The 19660-nt window shown below is 44.8% G+C and overlaps 1 protein-coding gene across 1 annotated transcript in view; it reads right to left on the bottom strand.

Moving 5' to 3' along the window:
• Positions 1 to 19660, bottom strand: part of frem1b (Fras1 related extracellular matrix 1b) — a 66853-nt gene that overhangs the window by 15649 nt on the left and 31544 nt on the right. Inside the window, exons 18-25 of the mRNA XM_045205338.1 lie at positions 12285 to 12470; positions 10862 to 11062; positions 10275 to 10499; positions 8966 to 9110; positions 7807 to 7948; positions 7451 to 7646; positions 6095 to 6359; positions 3585 to 4002 (exon numbers count right to left, since the gene is read on the bottom strand). Coding sequence (XP_045061273.1) covers positions 3585 to 4002; positions 6095 to 6359; positions 7451 to 7646; positions 7807 to 7948; positions 8966 to 9110; positions 10275 to 10499; positions 10862 to 11062; positions 12285 to 12470 — 1778 coding nt within the window. The remainder of the gene's footprint in view (positions 1 to 3584; positions 4003 to 6094; positions 6360 to 7450; positions 7647 to 7806; positions 7949 to 8965; positions 9111 to 10274; positions 10500 to 10861; positions 11063 to 12284; positions 12471 to 19660) is intronic.

Here is a 19660-nt window from a genome sequence, read left to right as displayed (position 1 = left end):
CCCTCTACTGGTGTTTTGTTGTAAGTGCACTATGTCCAATTAAAGGTTGTTCCAAATCAAAAACATTATAATAACAAAATATTACACAAAAAAAAGAAATGGTAACGCAATAAAATAACAATAACGAGGCTATATACACGGAGTACCGGTACCGAGTCAATGTGCAGGTGTATGAGGTCGTTGAGGTAATACTGTATGTACATGTGGGTAGGGGTAAAATTGACTAGGCACTCAGGTTAGATAAGAAATAGAGTAGCAGCAGCGTATGTGGAGAGTGGAAAATGTGTCTGTGTGTGAGGGTGTGTGTGTGTGTGTGTTGGAGTGTCAGTGTAGTACATGTGAGTAGAGTCCAGTGAGTGTGCATAGAGCCAGTGCAAGAATATCAGTGCAAAAAAAAAGAAGGGGGCCAATGCAAATAGTCCAGGTGCTTAACTGTTCAGATGTCTTATGGCTTGGGGATAGAAGCTGTTCAGGAGCCTTTTGGTCCCAGACTTGGCGCTCCGGTACCGCTTGCCGTGCGGTAGCAGAGAGAACAGTCTATGACTAGGGTGGCTGGAATCTTTGATAATTTTTAGGGCCTTCCTCTGACACGCCTGGTATAGAGGTCCTGGATGGCAGGGAGGTCGGCCCCAATTATGTACTTGGCTGTACGCACTACACTCTGTAGTGCCTTGCGGTCGTATGCCGCAGTTGCCATACCAAGCGGTGATGCAGCCAGTCAAGATGCTCTCAATGGTGAAGCTGTAGTTTTGAGAATCTGGAGGCCCATGACAAATCTTTTCAGCAAATACTGGTCCTGGAGACCCACATGTTGTGCAGGCTTTTGTTCCTGCCCAGCACTAATACACACAACTGATTAAACTAATCAAGGTCTTGGTGATCAGCTGATTAGTTGAATCAAGGGTGTTAGTGCTGGGCTGGAACAAAAACCTGCACACCATGTGGGTCTCCATGACCAGTGTTAGTGACCACAGTAAATGTACTGTCACATGCACTTCTATCAAAAGGCCAGAAGAGGGTGCTCTGATTATGTCTCATGACAACAGAACCGTTGGTGTGAGTATCTTAATTCCACTGTAGTAGATAGCAAGTCCTCTTCATAGATGCAATAAAAAAAAGAGTATTGTATTGTATTCTGGTACGTTCTTTTTAGTAACATATCAGACAAAAATTATGATGTTTGGCCCAAATAAAGTCCTCTCTGATTGCATACAGAGAACAATTGGAGAGCAATAAGGGCAAATATATGAAGGATATACGTGATACAGTTATTTACACAGCTTGTTATCATGCACTACCTGTACTATACCCTCTGAGGTCCTCCACTTGTGAGGTCTGTTGTAGACATTATTCATTATGCTAGTGCTACTGTACTGAATGCATGGTACAGTCTTACATTTTTGTATCTATTTTTTCTAATCACTTTTGTTTTTTGTTTTTTTTGTTTTTTAGGGGGTAGATCACCTTTAATATTGCAGATAGATTGTACCTTCCATCAATGTAATTGTCTGCATCACTTCCAATCCCCCATATGTTTTATTTCGCAAATATATATATATATATATATATATATATATACACACATACATATATATACACATACATACATACACACATATAAATACATATACATACATATATATACATATCCTTTAAAAAAAAATTCCCCCTGTATTACTTTCCAACCCCACCACCCCTCCCCTAATTGGAGTAAACTAGTGAACAATGCTTAGGCCTCTACTTCCAGCTTATACATACAATATACATTTTATGGACACAGCCAATTTTACAATCATTATATTTTGTTTGTTTTTACTCCAGAACTTCCTCTACCCTCAACCTCTTTGATCATTTTCATGATGTCCATCCGGTTTGCATCTATATGCCATATATTTCAAACTGTGCTCTTACACAACAGTTCTCAACCTATAGACTTATTAAGGCATATTATGCATTGTACAGTCTTAAGGGGGCCAGATGTTGAGCATTCGAGAGGAGCGGACCCGCGCTGTTTGGCTCACGGTAGTGTAGCGCGGCCCTAGCCAAGTGACAGAAAGAGAGTCTCGCTAGACCGAGGGGAACATTTGCTGGCCAGGCCTGCTTATGACCCCCCCCCCACACACACACTCAGAGGCCCAGGGCAGGGTAGGCTGGCCAGCAGGTTATCCGCCTGGCTGACCGTTTCAGCTCTAGAATATGTGAGTGCGTGGCGGGCCACAGGAGAGGGGAGGCACAAGGAACAGAGTGTCACAGCAGCAGCCCCATCGACCTGGCCACAACAGCCCAGCAGCCTGACAGGTTAGTATGCAATACTGTAGGGAGGGTTAACTCTCTCCTCTCTCCCTGTCTGAGTGAATACCACTACAAAGATAGCTCATGTTGAAATAATTGCTTGTGGGAAGTAGAAATGATTGTTTGGAAAAAAGCATGATTCATAGTTGCACTTCGGTTATTATGAACCTTTTCATCATTTTATTTTAACAAGAATGTGGTTCTCGCTTTTATACTTTATTTGCGTTTGCAAATAAAAGCTGCAAACGTTTAGTACATCTGTGTACTGTATGTCTGGTGATACTATAGGCTTAGAAGCCTGGGTTCATATTCACAAAGTGTCTAAGTGTAAGAACGCTGATCTAGGATCAGGTCCTTCATGTCTAAGAACATTTTCCTAATATTGAGTTTTGCCCCCAGAACACCCTTAATTTGTCAGGGTATGGACTCTACAAGGTGTCAAAAGCATTCCATGTTGACTCCAATGATACACACAATAAACTGTTGAGCGTGAAAAACCAGCAGCGTTGCAGTTCTTAACACACTCAAACCAGTGCGCCTGGCACCTACTACCATACCCTGTTCAAAGGCATTTAAATCCTTTGTCTTCCCCATTCACTCTCTAAATCGTACACATACACAATCAATGTTTCAATTGTCTCAAGGCTTAAAAATCCTTCTTTAACCTGTCTCCTCCCCTTCATCTACACTGATTGAAGTGGATTTAACAAGTGACATCAATAAGTAGCTATACTGTAGCTTTCACCTGGATTCACCTGGTCAGTCTATGTAATTGAAAGTGTTCCTAATGTTTTGTACACTCAGTGTATATTATAGTAAGGTTTATTTGAGCGTGTACACATTCACAGCTAAAAGCTGAATTACAGGACAAAAACAAAAAGGAAATAAAAATAAGAATGTTTTAGGGGAAAATGAAGAGTTGATTAAAGCAGTTCGGGACTGGAGTGGAGGGAGGGAGCATTGTATAATAATGATCTAAAAGGCATAACTGGTCCTAGATCAGCGCTCATATTCTGAAGAAATGCACTGTTGGTTAAGGGCTGTAAGTAAGCATTTCACTGTAATGTCTGCACCTGTTGTATTCGGCGCATGTGGCCAATAAAATTTGATTTGATTTGATTTGATTTGACACTTGGGCTGCGTTCACTCAGGCAACCCAATTCAACCTTTTTTTTCACTAATTGGTCTTTTTACCAATCACATCAGATCTTTTCAGAGATAAGTGAAAAAAAAATCTGAATACCTCCCTGGCATACAAGATTTGGTGAAGTATAAAAACCAGTAAAGCCCACCTGTATTGTGAAGAACAGCGGCTCCTCCTTCAGCTGTCCATACTCCAGGTATCCTCTGTTAGTACCATCAGACGGCATCAGACTAAATCTGTCAATCTGGGCCAGGCTGCCCTGGTAGTGTTGGTAAGCCAGGTCCATGTTGTTGATATCAGTCTGGGTAAAACGGGGTACCGTCAGTGGGTACCCCTTGAGGAGCAGCTTGCCGTACTGCGGGGGCTGGGTGAGGGCATAGGTCAGATTCCCCACAGCAGTATCGGGGTCGGTGAGCTCCAGGTGGTCTGGTGTGATGGTCTTCACCGCTCCCTCTGTCAGTTGGAGGCCAGTATTGCGGTTGAGGGACGGCGGGATCCGGTCACCGTGTTCTATGGTGAAGTGCAGGGAGCCGCTGCGGGAGCTGATGCCGTTGGTGACGACGAAGCTGTGGGGAGGAAATGGAAAAGTGGATGGATGAAATTTGGTTATTGTCGTGTAGTTCGGCACAGAAAGCACAGATCACGGTTGGTGTAAAAACGGGTTAGGATTGGTTGGTAAAGGACTGTATAATGAGGTGAACTGGTGGTTTTGCTGTGGGCTATTGCGGTGGTGTATCCATTAAAACACAGGAGATGGAGGTACAGTTCAAAGGGCTAATGCCAACTCGTGGACATCTTGTATAACAGCAAAAGATAGATGGGGAAAGTGTACAAATTAAATGATAAGCAATCAGGCCATTTTTGCATGATGCCACTGGCAAACACGATCTGTATGATAGAAAGTTATTTAAAAAAGAAATTGCTATAGCATTGAAAAAGAACTACCAAAATCAATATAATCTCAAAGTTATCTAAAAACACAAAATCCATCACATTATTCTCCCATGATGAGGCTAGCTATTATTACAGATCCAATGTAAAAAGGCAATGAATCAATCATAAGGGCCCCTTTCCCATTTTTAAGCTGGATGAGTCTTGTGTGTTCACAGACCGGTCCATGGCTCACCACATGCTACAATGACAATGCACTGGAGCTGAAATTGGGACAGTGGTGTGTGTGTGGACAGATTTTAGCCCTCGTTCAACTCGCTGCCAAGTCAATCTGCCTCTCACACACACAGCCCTGCAGCCCTGCAGCTGAGAACTGCCCTAGGCTCCACCATGACAAACACTGGCCACCACACACACACACACACACACAGGTCCCCCTCTCTAAGCCAAACCGGTGCAACATCTGCCACCTCCACCATCCCATATTTGCTAGGTAATTGTTCCCAGAGATGCCTGTCTGTCTGTACTCTGTACACTCCTTTCTGGCCGCCATGGCAACCGATGCCAGCCGGCGTTATCATTCTCCTAATAATGCCCATTCATCATCCGCTGTCACGGCGACCAGAAGAGGGGGGCATAGAAAACACCTTCTGCCTGGGGCCTGAGCCAGGCCCCTGCTCTTACGCACAGGTGTGTGCTCAGGTGTGGCCCCATCCGAGGCTCCAACCGCTGCCATCACACACTGCCACCAGTCACCCTCCAAATGGAACATTCTGTAGCGCACACCAATACAGCATGGAGCTGGTCAGATACGCTCATACACATGGGTTTAACCAGAACCAAGTAGAACCCAGTAGAACCCAGTAGAACTAGTCACAGTTAAATAGATGGATGCTTTAGATCTAAGGATGTAGTCAGTTTGTATTTGAGTTCTTAGAAGCGGGTGGATAACATGGCTGATTGCTCTATTGGGTTCAATGCGTCAGTTAAGAAATACCATCACTACTGCCCCATGCCGGACGGCTATCACCTCCCTCTTTGGCAGAGAGCATACGCAGTGTGTGTGCGCCCACTAAAGTGCTCCCCCCTCTCATCTCCTCTCGTCCTTTGATAGCTTGGCTGCAGAAAGGCTCCTGGCTCCCAGCTGACCCTGAGGTGAAACACAGCCAGGCTCTGTGTGTGTGTGTGTGTGTGTGTGTGTGTTTGTGTGTGTGTGTGCCAGGCTTCTGGGTGACAAACCAGCGTCCTCAGACACACCAGGGACGGAAAGGAGAGCAGACAGAGGAGAGGACAGGTCAGTCATACGCCCGCCATCTCTCTCACCACCCAAGCCCCCTGCCAAATTGTCTGGAAGAAGCACATAAACATACTGTAGCAGGCCGCTCTCATCTCTTGCTTCTTTTTATGTGTGATACTTTTTGGGCAGGCACCGTGTCGGTGATTTAAAAAATCTAACATCTTCCTTATTCAGTCAAAATCAACAGACCAATTAATGACATTTTATGCCATATCTTTTTAAGTCAAAAGGAGATATATATTTTTTATTGTTTACATAATTGTGCCTGAAATTTGAGCCAAATACACATCCAATGAAATCTGAATGAACAATAAAAGCTTTAAATTCGATCATCCAATATTCAACTAATGTGTCAGTCTAAAGAAAATGGATATAGACTATTCCAATAAATGTTTGTATCTATCCTATGTCTTGTATGTCCAACCAAAAAATACAAAATGAAACAAAATACTACAACGTGTCAGTCTGACCTGAAGGAGTCCTGCTCAGCCGTGTGACTGTTGTCGTGGGTGTAACACACACGCTGAGCCGCCACGTCCAGCTGGGAGAAGGCGTGGAACGGCATTCCGGGATGCTGGACGGCGTGGACGTGTCCATGTTTGGGCGGGATGGACACGGTGTAGAGCAGCTCCCCTGGTCTGGCCGCCCCGTCCGTAGCCAGTAGGATGTCTGTGGTCAGGATGAGCCGCTCTCCCTCCATCAGGGTGACCGGCCTGGTGACCAGCAATATGTCACCTGGACACATGAGAACAGTCATTACGTCAAGCAATAGCAGCTTTTTGTGTCTATTTTACTGTTAAATGTATCAATGCTTCATTTTTTTCTTTCTGAGTTATAAAATAGATAAAAGTGTATTATAAGCATCAAATAAAGCATGATAGTGCCCGATATCAGGGACTGTCAGCTTAACTTAGATGCACTTGATTTGATAGGCTAGCACAATATGAACTGTACCAAAAACCCGTATGAATGGTTTGTTTTCAATAATAGCCTGGCAGCGACTTGAGAGAGCAATGATGACGACAACACAACAACAAGAGAACTGCAGAGGCAACCAAAACTCTACATCTGTTCACTCCCTACATCCTTCAATTATTCACGTTCCGAGGTGGCTCTTCCTGCGGTGCTGAGCGCATGGGCTTTTCTCACCTTCGCTCCTCCAGGATCAGAGGGCACTGAGCCAAGAGGGCCAAGCGCACCACTGATTGCACTCCCTCTCCTCAACTCTTCGCTTCACCCCGCCTTGCATGTCATGCTCACCCAACTGGCAAAGCTGGCCTGGCTATAGGGAAAGCCACCTATTCAATTATACATGGCCAAGACGCAGTGGCTGGAGAAAGTTTGCTTTGGGCCGCTGCTGATGCGTGTGTGATGCGTTGAGGCACAAAATGGCTGCCGTGCCATGCGTCACCCAGGTGGTTGTTGTTGTGTCTTGGTGGGTTAACGAGGTGTACTGTTGTGGTATACTGTTGGGTAGTGCTGTAGCTGAGTGCTGTAACCTGTCTAGGAAAAGTTCAGTGACTGAATTTACCTATTTATTTACCTTTTTCTTTGCCAGCTAAGTACTACGTAATGCTAGATGTAGAGACAATGTGCGACTATGTGCTAGCATGTGATTGATAAAGTAGTTCCATTATGCGGATAAAAGAGGAGGCTCCTCCAGAGAGGAAGAGATGGCCCACCTCAAAATGTTAAAGACAAATTACAAGGAACTAGAAAACGAAATTTCCTGAAAAAAATGTGCGTGCTTATTTGTCTTAAAGTATTTCAACAAGCACACTAATAATAACAATGACACCGTGTCCATGTGGCTGTCCTGTCCTCACCCTTCTGGATGGTGCGTACTGAGATGAAGAAGCTCTGAGGAGGAGTCTCGTTGTCTAGGTCACTGAGGATGAAACGGATGCTGTCATGACCTTTGAACCCGGTGCCGGTAGTGTGGGCGTACCACACGCGGTTCAGCTCCACGTCCTCCTGGGTAAAGTTCTGACCCGCTCCCACGTCTGTCCAGCCAGCTTCTGCCTGCACAAAGGGAAGAGGACACACTAAAATGTTACTTTTACACATGGTCAGATGTAGGTCAGGAGGGTGACGTCAGGTGTATCTGGAGACGCTATAGATAGCGTTATTAAATATCTTGATTCTCAGTATCATTTGAAGAGGGGCCATGCTTTGCACTAACCTTGAGCTGCAGCCTGCCAAACCTGGGCCCAGCGTTGAGGATGTAGTAGAGTTTACTGGGAGGAGTGTCCAGGTCTTCTGCCTCCAACACCACACTGGAGATCACCCTCCTGTCCATCCAGTCCACCTCTACACCTGCATTTCTAACAGAGAAGATACACGAGATGGTCAGGACCACAGAAACACAAATAAATACTAGGGGCTACTGAGAGAAAGAGAAAGCGAGAGAGAGAGACATTATTAGAGAGTGCAACCCCCAGCAAAGACACTGAGGGCCACAGAGACATTGGGGACAAAAGGAGGAGAAGGTACACACGTGAGCAAAGTACCAGTTCCAACTCATATACAGCTCCCTACAAGCAGTACCGACTAGCACCAGTCAACTGAGGGGCCCCAGCCCAGAGAGAGAAGGACAAACACAGTGGGCCACAGAGATAGAGAAAGACACATGCAGCTAGGGCCACAGAGCCCCTAACACCCTAGCCTCACTAAACCTAGCACGCTCAGATGAGTCCTCATCCTGAACACACGTCAACAACACCAGATCCCCTCCCTCCCCCTGCTGCCTGGCATGGAACAATGGGCCAGGCGAGCAGGAGAGACCTGTCAGAGCCATCCACCAGGGCACCGCAAACAAGGAAGTGGGCATCTGCCAAAAAGCCACATTACTTCTGCCTATGCGGCCTTTATGGACTGCAACCCGTGCCAACGCACTGATTCAAAAAAACTCTTGATCTAAGGAGAAATAGTGGAACAACAGGAGGAGGAGGAGGAGGAGGAGGAGGAGGACAGAGGAGGACCTATTCAAGGATGTAACTTGATTCCCAGTCACTCATTCGAGTGGGGGACACAGGGAGATTTAACATACTCCCACACCCGCCACATGTGCTGTATAGGTTTGTGTGTGTTGACCCCCGAGTCCATACCCCCCCACCCTCCCCACCCCCCTTCTGCCCCAATCCTCCACCTCCCCTTCCCTCCCTCCCTCCATTCCATCCGCTTTCTTGCCCACCTTCACTCACCCCCTTTCTTTCCCGATCCCTCTCTTCCCCCCACCCCCACATTCCCTTCCTCCCCCTCCCTCCCCTTCCTCACCCAACCCTCCCTTATCCCCTTCTTGGCTCCGAGTGTTCCTCCCAGGGCGTTCTTCTTATCCTTACTTTAGCAGCCGGGGCTTTTCATCGTTGACTGGTAGGACAAGGAGGCGAGCGGTCCCCTGGATTGTGTGGCGGCCATCTGTCAGCTGCACAGTGAACGAATCCTTCAGGGTTTCCGTGTCATCGTGCATGTACATGATCCTCATTCCTGCAGATAGGGGCCAAGAGGGGAAGAGTCAGGGAGAGGGTGGGAGAGGGTGAACGGGAGGACAGATTGGTGGGATTTTGGTGGGATTTTGGGTTGGGGTGTTCGGTCGTGTTGTAAATAGAGTAGCAACCTGTGTAAATGTATGTTTTTAGGGTAGAGACATTGAAGTATTTCTACAAAAAATGTAAATATGTCGTTGAAATGAGAAACTAACTTTTCCAAGAACTGTAATGTTTTGTTGCGAAAAAGGAGTGCTGTCAACGCATCACATTTTCCACTCGTTTTTTCAACAGTATCAAATTGGGCTCATCACACAAACACATTGGCAATTTTCACTATTGCTATGGTCTTTGAAGAAGCCAAACCAAACAGATTGACCTAAAGCCTTGTTCACCTATGTTTCCATGGTCAGCTGCTAACAAGGAGTGTGTGCGTGTATGTGCATGTGCATACTTGTGTATGTGTGTACGCACTTGCATGTGTGTGTGCATGTCTGTGTGTGTGCTCAGTGACTGAACACTCAGTGTACAGTGGCTGTGAGGTAATTGTGCAGGCAGCAGAGAGAGAGAGAGAGAGAGAGAGAGAGAGAGAGAGAGAGAGAGAGAGAGAGAGAGAGAGAGCAGTTGGAAGGACCGTGTGCAGCGGAGACAGCAGCAGCAGCACCACGGGCGCTCTGCGACCTCTGTCTCGAACATCTGTTCAGCAGGGGCCTGACCCCGACGACGATGACAACACAACGCACAGCCCTCTGGAAGGAAGGGAGAGGGAGGAAGGGGCAGGCTGGCCTTGTAGTGGGATGCAAATACTGTACCCCCCGAATAACAACCCAACAACCTTAAACCCAGAAAGGCATAGACTAACAAATGACACTAGTCAACATATGGCACTAAACCAAAAGAATACACAGATACATGAAGGCAACTGCTGCCTTACTATAGATAAAAAAACAACGGTGCACAACAATTCTTCCCGGTGCATAGAATAACAGACATAGGCCTACAGTAAGCCATATGCTCCTGTAGAGTTTATTGCAATATTTCGACCATAAACTGAATAAGATTATTCAAATCAATTCTGTTTAAATCATTATTGGTCCCCTAAGGGCAAATACTTTTAGGGCTACAGTGGTGCTTCCGACATATACATACAATTCAAGTGTCTCACCTTGTTTGAGCTCCTCCATGGTGAAGGTATGTACAATCAGGCTCTGCAGCAGTAGCTTGGGGCCCATTTTCTTATAGCGGCTCATCTCCGTTCCATAGATCCCGTTCAGCAGGGTCCCGTGGGCTGGGGGAACCAACACTGTGAAGGTCAAAATGTCAGCCGGGGCGTCCAAGTCCAACGCGTTCAAAATGGCCGGACTCAGCTCCTTCATCCTCCCTCTATCACCTGGGGAAAAAGAGGGATGAGGAAAAGGAGGATGAGTCCGAAGGGAAAGAAAGGAAGGAAGGAAGGAAATTAAGCAGGTGTGGTGTGAGGAGATGGAGGAGGAGACGTCATAGGAAGAGAGGGAAGACTCCGTCGCGGACCATGGACCTGTTTGAACACTGTGAAAATGCCTCCTTCCTCTCTCCCTTCCTTGAGGTAATCACTAGCCTAACACGGTTGGATATGCGAAAGCAAAGATTCCACTCCATAGCTTAGACCCACCAAGTCGTGTCAGATCAGTGGGATGACAGGAGGGTGCATTTTCCAAAGTATTTAAACATGGCCAAAGACTTCAAGCGTTAGATGGATGGATGTGAGGCGACTTACGGTGAAGTTGCTAAGCATCAGAGAGGGAGTCTCGTCGTTGGTGGGGTGGATGATGATGTAGAAGGGGACGGGGGTAGACTTGTGCATCCCGTCGCTCACACTGATCACCAGCTGGTCCACGGTGGGCTCAGTCCCCTGGTGCTCCGCCTGGACGTAGTTGATGTAGCCGGCTCTGAGGTGGAGCAGGCTGAATGAGACTGAACACACAACAACAACACAGCAGGGGTATGAGTAGAAATGAATATGTTTCATTGTACTCTTGTCGACTTAGAGTTAACTGTGTGCAAGGTCCATTCTGGCTGAGACTGAGTACACCGAACACAACAGCAGTGTATGGGAGAACAGTGGGCCTAGGCAGTATCTTATTCACATAATTCAAAAAAAAATGTGATAGTCACAAAGCTTTACTGCCATATAAGCATGATATAACATGTGTTAAAAAGGCTGTCCCTTATTGGTCCTTCGAACCGGATATAGAATTCCTTGTCCTTTGAGCCGGATTAAGGTATTCATTTTTTTTTAAACAGTCATAATAGCTTGTGTCAGTAGATATCAGCAAGATAACTAATGGCCAACTTAGAACTAACCATGGTGTGGTGAACTAACCATGGCTAACCTTTTGACTACAGAGCTTAAGGGATAGTTCATGCTAAATCTATATTTGGGTGGAATTCCCCTTGCCTTGAGTTCTGTCTGAAGGCTTATATTGACAGAAACTACAATAATCCATTGTTTACTTCTGCCACAGCCAGGAGTTAGAATAATTTGCATTTTCCAAATTCATGAATGTAAACAACGGTACCGATGTTAGAAAAGCTATATTGCAAGCCACAACTTCCTCAAAAACACTTAAAACTAAGTTTGGAAGTGTCGATGCTCGCGAAGAACCTGTCCATGTTTTCTTGCCCGTCGTTATTTTTGAAGTAGTATCAGAATATTCCAATGCTCTGATAGCCACTGGTGAGTTTGTTCACAGCTGGTAATCAATCCGGATCTGAGTGCCCAATGGAATACAATATAACTTTATTGTTCATGTTACAGAAAACAACAGAAACAGTTGCGGCTTTGAGACTACATATGGAAATAGTTCCAGTTTTGAGTGACAAAATCCCAGCGATTATTTCAGCAGTATGCGTGTTTAAAAAATCCCTGCACCAACTACTGAACTTAGTTTGAAGTGTTTTTGAGGAAGTTTCTGCTTGCAATGCAGCTTTGCTTACATCGGTACCGCTGTTTACATTCATGAATTTGGATGATGCTAATTATGCTAACTCCTAGCTGTAGCAGAAGTGAACAATGGATTATTGTTGATTCTGTCACTATGGGCCTTCAGACACAGGTATGGGGACTTCCACCCAAATATAGATTTGGCATGAACTTCCCTTCAGCTATCACTTTAAGGATCTGTGTGCCACTGACCCACTCTGAGGCCTGCGTTGCTCTTCTCAAAGCCTGGCGAGGGCAGGGTGTTCTCCAGGAAGCCCTGTAGTGGTGGGTTTTCCAGGATGAAGAGGAGCTCTTCAGGGTACGTATCGGGGTCCTCAGCCCCCAGCACTCCCCCACATAGACAGGCTGAGGAGCCCTCGTCCACCACAAACATGTCACCTAACAGGGACACACAGTGAAAGACACATGAAATGATTGCATGAAATGATTGCACATGAAATTATTGCAATGGAATTCTCTTACGCAATTCACTCAAATTTTTTTGTAATGGTTTCAGAAGCTTAAGAGGCATCATACATTTGGTTAGTAAATGTATCCATCCATCCCTAAACGTATGCCAATCTTCTTCCTTCCCTCTCCTCTCTCACATTCTCTCTCTCTCTCTCCCATCCTCCCTCTCTCGGCTCTTGGCCAGCACGCTGCCACCTGGGTGCTGATAAAGCCATCATGCCTGTGCTCGCTGGTGTCTGCACCCATTTACAGCACTGATAAATAATGAATGGAGAATGGGCAATGATGGGATGAAGGCTTGGATCAGGATCCACACTGATCGAAGGGGGGATGAGGTGTGTGTGTGTGTGTGTGTGTGTGTGTGTGTAGTTAATGACCAAATGTCTGGGATACAGGTGATAAAAAACACTGTCCCCCAAACAAGAAAAGAGGCAAAGCCGGATTCCTTTTTGTTTCGCTCCGCTAATTCTCTTTATTCAATGCAAATTAATTAGACAACTACATTTCCCCTGCAAACTACTCCAGATTTTGTTTGTGGGCCTGCTATGCAGCAGCGAAGATTGAGAATAAATATTCATTTTTTTCTTGGCTGGGATTAGCGAATTACCTGGTCATGGTCGAGATGGGGTATGGTGGGCCAGGATAGATAATCTTGGCAGCAAGAGGGGTAGAGAGGAGGCCTAACGTGTTTTCTTTTGTGAGCAAGGGATGCTCCTTTCTGTCTTTTGTTTGCTGGGGCCTTCATTGTCCAGTAGCCCTCGTGGGGAATCGGTGTCTGCTCGGCGCCCACCAGTTCGCTAACGTTAGCTCCCCTCCCCAACACAGCAGAGGAATAAGTCTGACCAGCTGTATGTGTGCCCTCTGCATGCAATAACACACCACAACACCATGCAGTAATTTACAACACAACACCCAGCAAGGGGTTTCCATTAAATGCCTTCACAACCCCCCTTCTCAACTACACACACACACACACACACACACACACACAGAATACACAAAGAAACACACCACCAAACACATACACAACATGCACGCACGCGTGCACACACACACACACACACACACACACACACACACACACACACACACACACACACACACACACCATGCTCACAACAGCCACTCTCCGTCTCTACTCCCCATCTCCTAACACCCTTCTTAGTCCTCTCATTCTCTCCCAGTGGTCACTGTTCCCTATTGATAACGACAAAGTTGCCTGTCACATGCAGGGGGCTTTATGGTCCAATCCCTCTTCTTGGCTCGGGCTCTAGCGAGAGACGTTCCCTCACCGTCCCCAGGAATGCATGTGTGTTTTGTGTGTGTGTGGGGACACAATGCTCGCCCTGCTGCCTCTCCCAGTGCAGAGTGTGTGTGCTCGGCTGATTAAGAGATTCCCGCTAGCGCGATGCGTACCGCCACCTGCCACTGAACTCCCAGCTTCAAAGCAGAGGGCAGGCTGGGATATTACTTCCATGGTCTGAGCGTGTGTTTACCATCATTAAGGGGATTGTGATTATCACTAAGTAGTTAAACCATTACACGTCGGGCCAAAATTCACAACAATAGAACTGAGGTGATGGGGAATCTTGTCTTGTTCGATGCACCCAGCTCCCCATAGAGCGGCATTGACAAGACAAAGAAAGATGAGGCGTCTCTGGTATACCCTTGTTTGCAGGGGTGTCTAGGATCCGGCCCACGAGGGGGTCCAATGCGGCCTGCGGGTGGTTGGATAAAAAATACAAATAATACTTTAAAAAATATATATGTTGCTGATTTTTTCTTTTGGGGGGGAAAACCAACTAAATATACTTTTAAATGACTGAAACCAAATCTAAACTATGTAGAAATGATAATGGACCTACATTTATGCAAACAAAATGTATGCACTCACTAACTGTAAGTCGCTCTGGATAAGATGACTAAAATGTAAATGTAAATAATGTCCAGCTCGCTAATAATCACCGAAATTAAAGCTAGCAGTCAGGGAGTATCGAAAATTCAGAAAATGATGGATAGAGGACAATCTTTTGCATATTTTGACGGCGAGGAAATATAACCAATTTTCAGTGCGGCCCTCCGGACCTCGTTGAAGACCGAATGCAGCCCCCGGGGCAAAATGACTTTGACACCCCTGATCTAGAGCCATATATAGAGTGTGTCTAAATATGTCTCTCTCTATACAAGTATATATGGCTCATATGTTTCTCTCGATATACAGTATGTATCTATATATCTTTATATACAGTGCCTTGCAAAAGCATTCATCCCCCATCCCCCTCATTTTTCCTATTTTGTTGCATTACAACCTGTAATTTAAATGGAATACTTTCGCAAGCCACTGTACAGTACCAGTCAAAAGTTTGGACACAACTACTCATTCAAGGGTTTTCTTTAGACATTAAAACTATGAAATAACACATATGGAATCATGTAGTAACCAAAAAAGTGTTAAACAAATCAAAACATTTTTTATATTTGAGATTCTTCAAAGTAGCCACCATTTGAAATGGTTTGGTATGAGTTAGAACGCAGAGTGAAGGAAAGCAGCCAACAAGTGCTCAGCATACAGTGGGGGGAAAAAGTATTTAGTCAGTCACCAATTGTGCAGGTTCTCCCACTTAAAAAGATGAGAGAGGCCTGTAATTTTCATCATAGGTACACGTCAACTATGACAGACAAATTGAGAAAAATAATCCAGAAAATCACATTGTAGGATTTTTAATGAATTTATTTGCAAATTATGGTGGAAAATAAGTATTTGGTCACCTACAAACAAGCAAGATTTCTGGCTCTCACAGACCTGTAACTTCTTCTTTAAGAGGCTCCTCTGTCCTCCACTCGTTACCTGTATTAATGGCACCTGTTTGAACTTGTTATCAGTATAAAAGACACCAGTCCACAACCTCAAACAGTCACACTCCAAACTCCACTATGGCCAAGACCAAAGAGCTGTCAAAGGACACCAGAAACAAAATTGTAGACCTGCACCAGGCTGGGAAGACTGAATCTGCAATAGGTAAGCAGCTTGGTTTGAAGAAATCAACTGTGGGAGCAATTATTAGGAAATGGAAGACATACAAGACCACTGATAATCTCCCTCGATCTGGGGCTCCACGCAAGATCTCACCCCGTGGGGTCAAAATGATCACAAGAACGGTGAGCAAAAATCCCAGAACCACACGGGGGGACCTAGTGAATGACCTGCAGAGAGCTGGGACCAAAGTAACAAAGCCTACCATCAGTAACACACTACGCCGCCAGGGACTCAAATCCTGCAGTGCCAGACGTGTCCCCCTGCTTAAGCCAGTACATGTCCAGGCCCGTCTGAAGTTTGCTAGAGTGCATTTGGATGATCCAGAAGAGGATTGGGAGAATGTCATATGGTCAGATGAAACCAAAATAGAACTTTTTGGTAAAAACTAAACTCGTCGTGTTTGGAGGACAAAGAATGCTGAGTTGCATCCAAAGAACACCATACCTACTGTGAAGCATGGGGGTGGAAACATCATGCCTTGGGGCTGTTTTTCTGCAAAGGGACCAGGACGACTGATCCGTGTAAAGGAAAGAATGAATGGGGCCATGTATCGTGAGATTTTGAGTGAAAACCTCCTTCCATCAGCAAGGGCATTGAAGATGAAACGTGGCTGGGTCTTTCAGCATGACAATGATTCCAAACACACCGCCCGGGCAACGAAGGAGTGGCTTCGTAAGAAGCATTTCAAGGTCCTGGAGTGGCCTAGCCAGTCTCCAGATCACAACCCCATAGAAAATCTTTGGAGGGAGTTGAAAGTCCGTGTTGCCCAGCGACAGCCCCAAAACATCACTGCTCTAGAGGAGATCTGCATGGAGGAATGGGCCAAAATACCAGCAACAGTGTGTGAAAACCTTGTGAAGACTTACAGAAAACGTTTGACCTGTGTCATTGCCAACAAAGGGTATATAACAAAGTATTGAGAAACTTTTGTTATTGACCAAATACTTATTTTCCACCATAATTTGCAAATAAATTCATAAAAAATCCTACAATGTGATTTTCTGGATTTTTTTTTCTCATTTTGTCTGTCATAGTTGACGTGTACCTATGATGAAAATTACAGGCCTCTCTCATCTTTTTAAGTGGGAGAACTTGCACAATTGGTGGCTGACTAAATACTTTTTTCCCCCACTGTATGTGGGAACTCCTTCAAGACTGTTGGAAAAGCATTCCAGGTGAAGCTGGTTGAGAGAATGCCAAGAGTGTGCAAAGCTGTCATCAAGGCAAAGGGTTCCTATTTGAAGAATCTGAAATCTAAAATATATTTTGACTTGTTTAACACTTTTTTGGTTACTACATGATTCCGTATGTGTTATAGTTCATAGTTTTGATGTCTTCACTATTATTCTACAATGTAGGAAATAGTAAAAATTAAGAAAAACCCTTGAATGAGTAGGTGTGTCCAAACTTTTGACTGGTACTGTAACTCTCTAGTGTGTTTGGAAAGTATTCAGACCCCTTGACTTTTTCCACATTTTGTTACATTACAGCCTTATTCTAAAATGGATTACATCGTTTTTTCCCCTCATCAATCTACATACAATACCCCATACTAACAAAGCAAAAACTGCTTTTTAGAATTTTTAGCAAATTTCAACAAAACAAACCCTGGAAATATCTCATTTACATAAGTATTCAAACCCTTTACTCAGTACTTTGTTGAAGCACCTTTTGTAGCGATTACAGCTGTTGGTGCTGTCATCTTCAGGACAGGAATACCGGCTTACTTAACGGAGGAATAAACACACATGTTCATCGTTGGTGTTTCAACCAGAATGCGGGAATGCCCTTTTTTTATTTCCGCACATGCGCAGTTGTACATCTCTCATAGGGCATAACTGTACCAGTGTAAGAACACAATTTATAACATATTAGTCTATATGTTAACACCCCCACTTGCTCTTATACTGTACAAGTCGTATTCAACCTAACTATCAACACATTTAGCTTACAGTTATACATCTCACAAATGTCACTTTACATTCCAAACATATAACCCAATAATTTTTCATTTTTGAACTTCGTTACAGGTTTAGTCAAAACATATGCAACCATGTCTGCCGTTGGACAATATTCAATACTTATTTTGCCATCACTGAGTGCAGATCGAATGAAATGATATCTGATGTCAACATGTTTACATCTCTGACGACATACTGGGTTCTTTGACAGAGCAATTGCACCTTGGTTATCTTCAAAGATTGTTACTGGTGCATATTGGCACTCACTATCCATCTGGCCCAATAACTGTACAAGGTACAAACTTTCTTGTGTAGTAGCAGCCAGTGCCATGTACTCTGCTTCACATGTAGATAAAGCTACTGTTGGCTGCTTCTTAGATCTCCATGAAATAACAGGTCCACATTTAGTTAAACTAAAACAATACCCTGTTATGCTTCGTCTGTCACTTTGATCTGCTGCCCAATCAGCATCACTATATGCTACGAGGTTGAGTTTTTCCACCCCCTTTTTGTAACACAACTCCTGATTCATTGTCCCCTTCAAGTACCTCAACACATGTTTAGCTGTTATCCAGTGTTGCTCTTTTGGTTCTGATAGGTATTGTGACAGCTTGCTGACAATCCAACTGATATCCGGTCTTGTACATGTCATAACATACAGTGGGGAAAAAAAGTATTTAGTCAGCCACCAATTGTGCAAGTTCTCCCACTTAAAAAGATGAGAGAGGCCTGTAATTTTCATCATAGGTACATATCAACTATGACAGACAAAATGAGGAAAAAAAATCCAGAAAATCACATTGTAGGATTTTTTATGAATTTATTTGCAAATGATGGTGGAAAATAAGTATTTGGTCACCTACAAACAAGCAAGATTTCTGGCTCTCACAGACCTGTAACTTCTTCTTTAAGAGGCTCCTCTGTCCTCCACTCGTTACCTGTATTAATGGCATCTGTTTGAACTTGTTATCAGTATAAAAGACACCTGTCCACAACCTCAAACAGTCACACTCCAAACTCCACTATGGCCAAGACCAAAGAGCTGTCAAAGGACACCAGAAACAAAATTGTAGACCTGCACCAGGCTGGGAAGACTGAATCTGCAATAGGTAAGCAGCTTGGTTTGAAGAAATCAACTGTGGGAGCAATTATTAGGAAATGGAAGACATACAAGACCACTGATAATCTCCCTCGATCTGGGGCTCCACGCAAGATCTCACCCAGTGGGGTCAAAATGATCACAAGAACGGTGAGCAAAAATCCCAGAACCACATGGGGGGACCTAGTGAATGACCTGCAGAGAGCTGGGACCAAAGTAACAAAGCCTACCATCAGTAACACACTACGCCGCCAGGGACTAAAATCCTGCAGTGCCAGACGTGTCCCCCTGCTTAAGCCAGTACATGTCCAGGCCCGTCTGAAGTTTGCTAGAGTGCATTTGGATAATCCAGAAGAGGATTGGGAGAATGTCATATGGTCAGATGAAACCAAAATAGAACTTTTTGGTAAAAACTCAACTCGTCGTGTTTGGAGGACAAAGAATGCTGAGTTGCATCCAAAGAACACCATACCTACTGTGAAGAATGGGGGCGGAAACATCATGCTTTGGGGCTGTTTTTCTGCAAAGGGACCAGGACGACTGATCCGTGTAAAGGAAAGAATGAATGGGGCCATGTATCGTGAGATTTTGAGTGAAAACCTACTTCCATCAGCAAGGGCATTGAAGATGAAACGTGGCTGGGTCTTTCAGCATGACAATGATCCCAAACACACCGCCCGGGCAACGAAGGAGTGGCTTCGTAAGAAGCATTTCAAGGTCCTGGAGTGGCCTAGCCAGTCTCCAGATCACAACCCCATAGAAAATCTTTGGAGGGGAGTTGAAAGTCCGTGTTGCCCAGCGACAGCCCCAAAACATCACTGCTCTAGAGGAGATCTGCATGGAGGAATGGGCCAAAATACCAGCAACAGTGTGTGAAAACCTTGTGAAGACTTACAGAAAACGTTTGACCTGTGTCATTGCCAACAAAGGGTATATAACAAAGTATTGAGAAACTTTTGTTATTGACCAAATACTTATTTTCCACCATAATTTGCAAATAAATTCATAAAAAATCCTACAA

This window comes from Coregonus clupeaformis, chromosome 20 (assembly GCF_020615455.1).
Source record: "Coregonus clupeaformis isolate EN_2021a chromosome 20, ASM2061545v1, whole genome shotgun sequence".
Lineage (NCBI taxonomy): Eukaryota > Metazoa > Chordata > Actinopteri > Salmoniformes > Salmonidae > Coregonus > Coregonus clupeaformis.
Note: the sequence above shows the minus strand (reverse complement) of the source record. Positions and strands in the feature narration are given on the sequence as shown.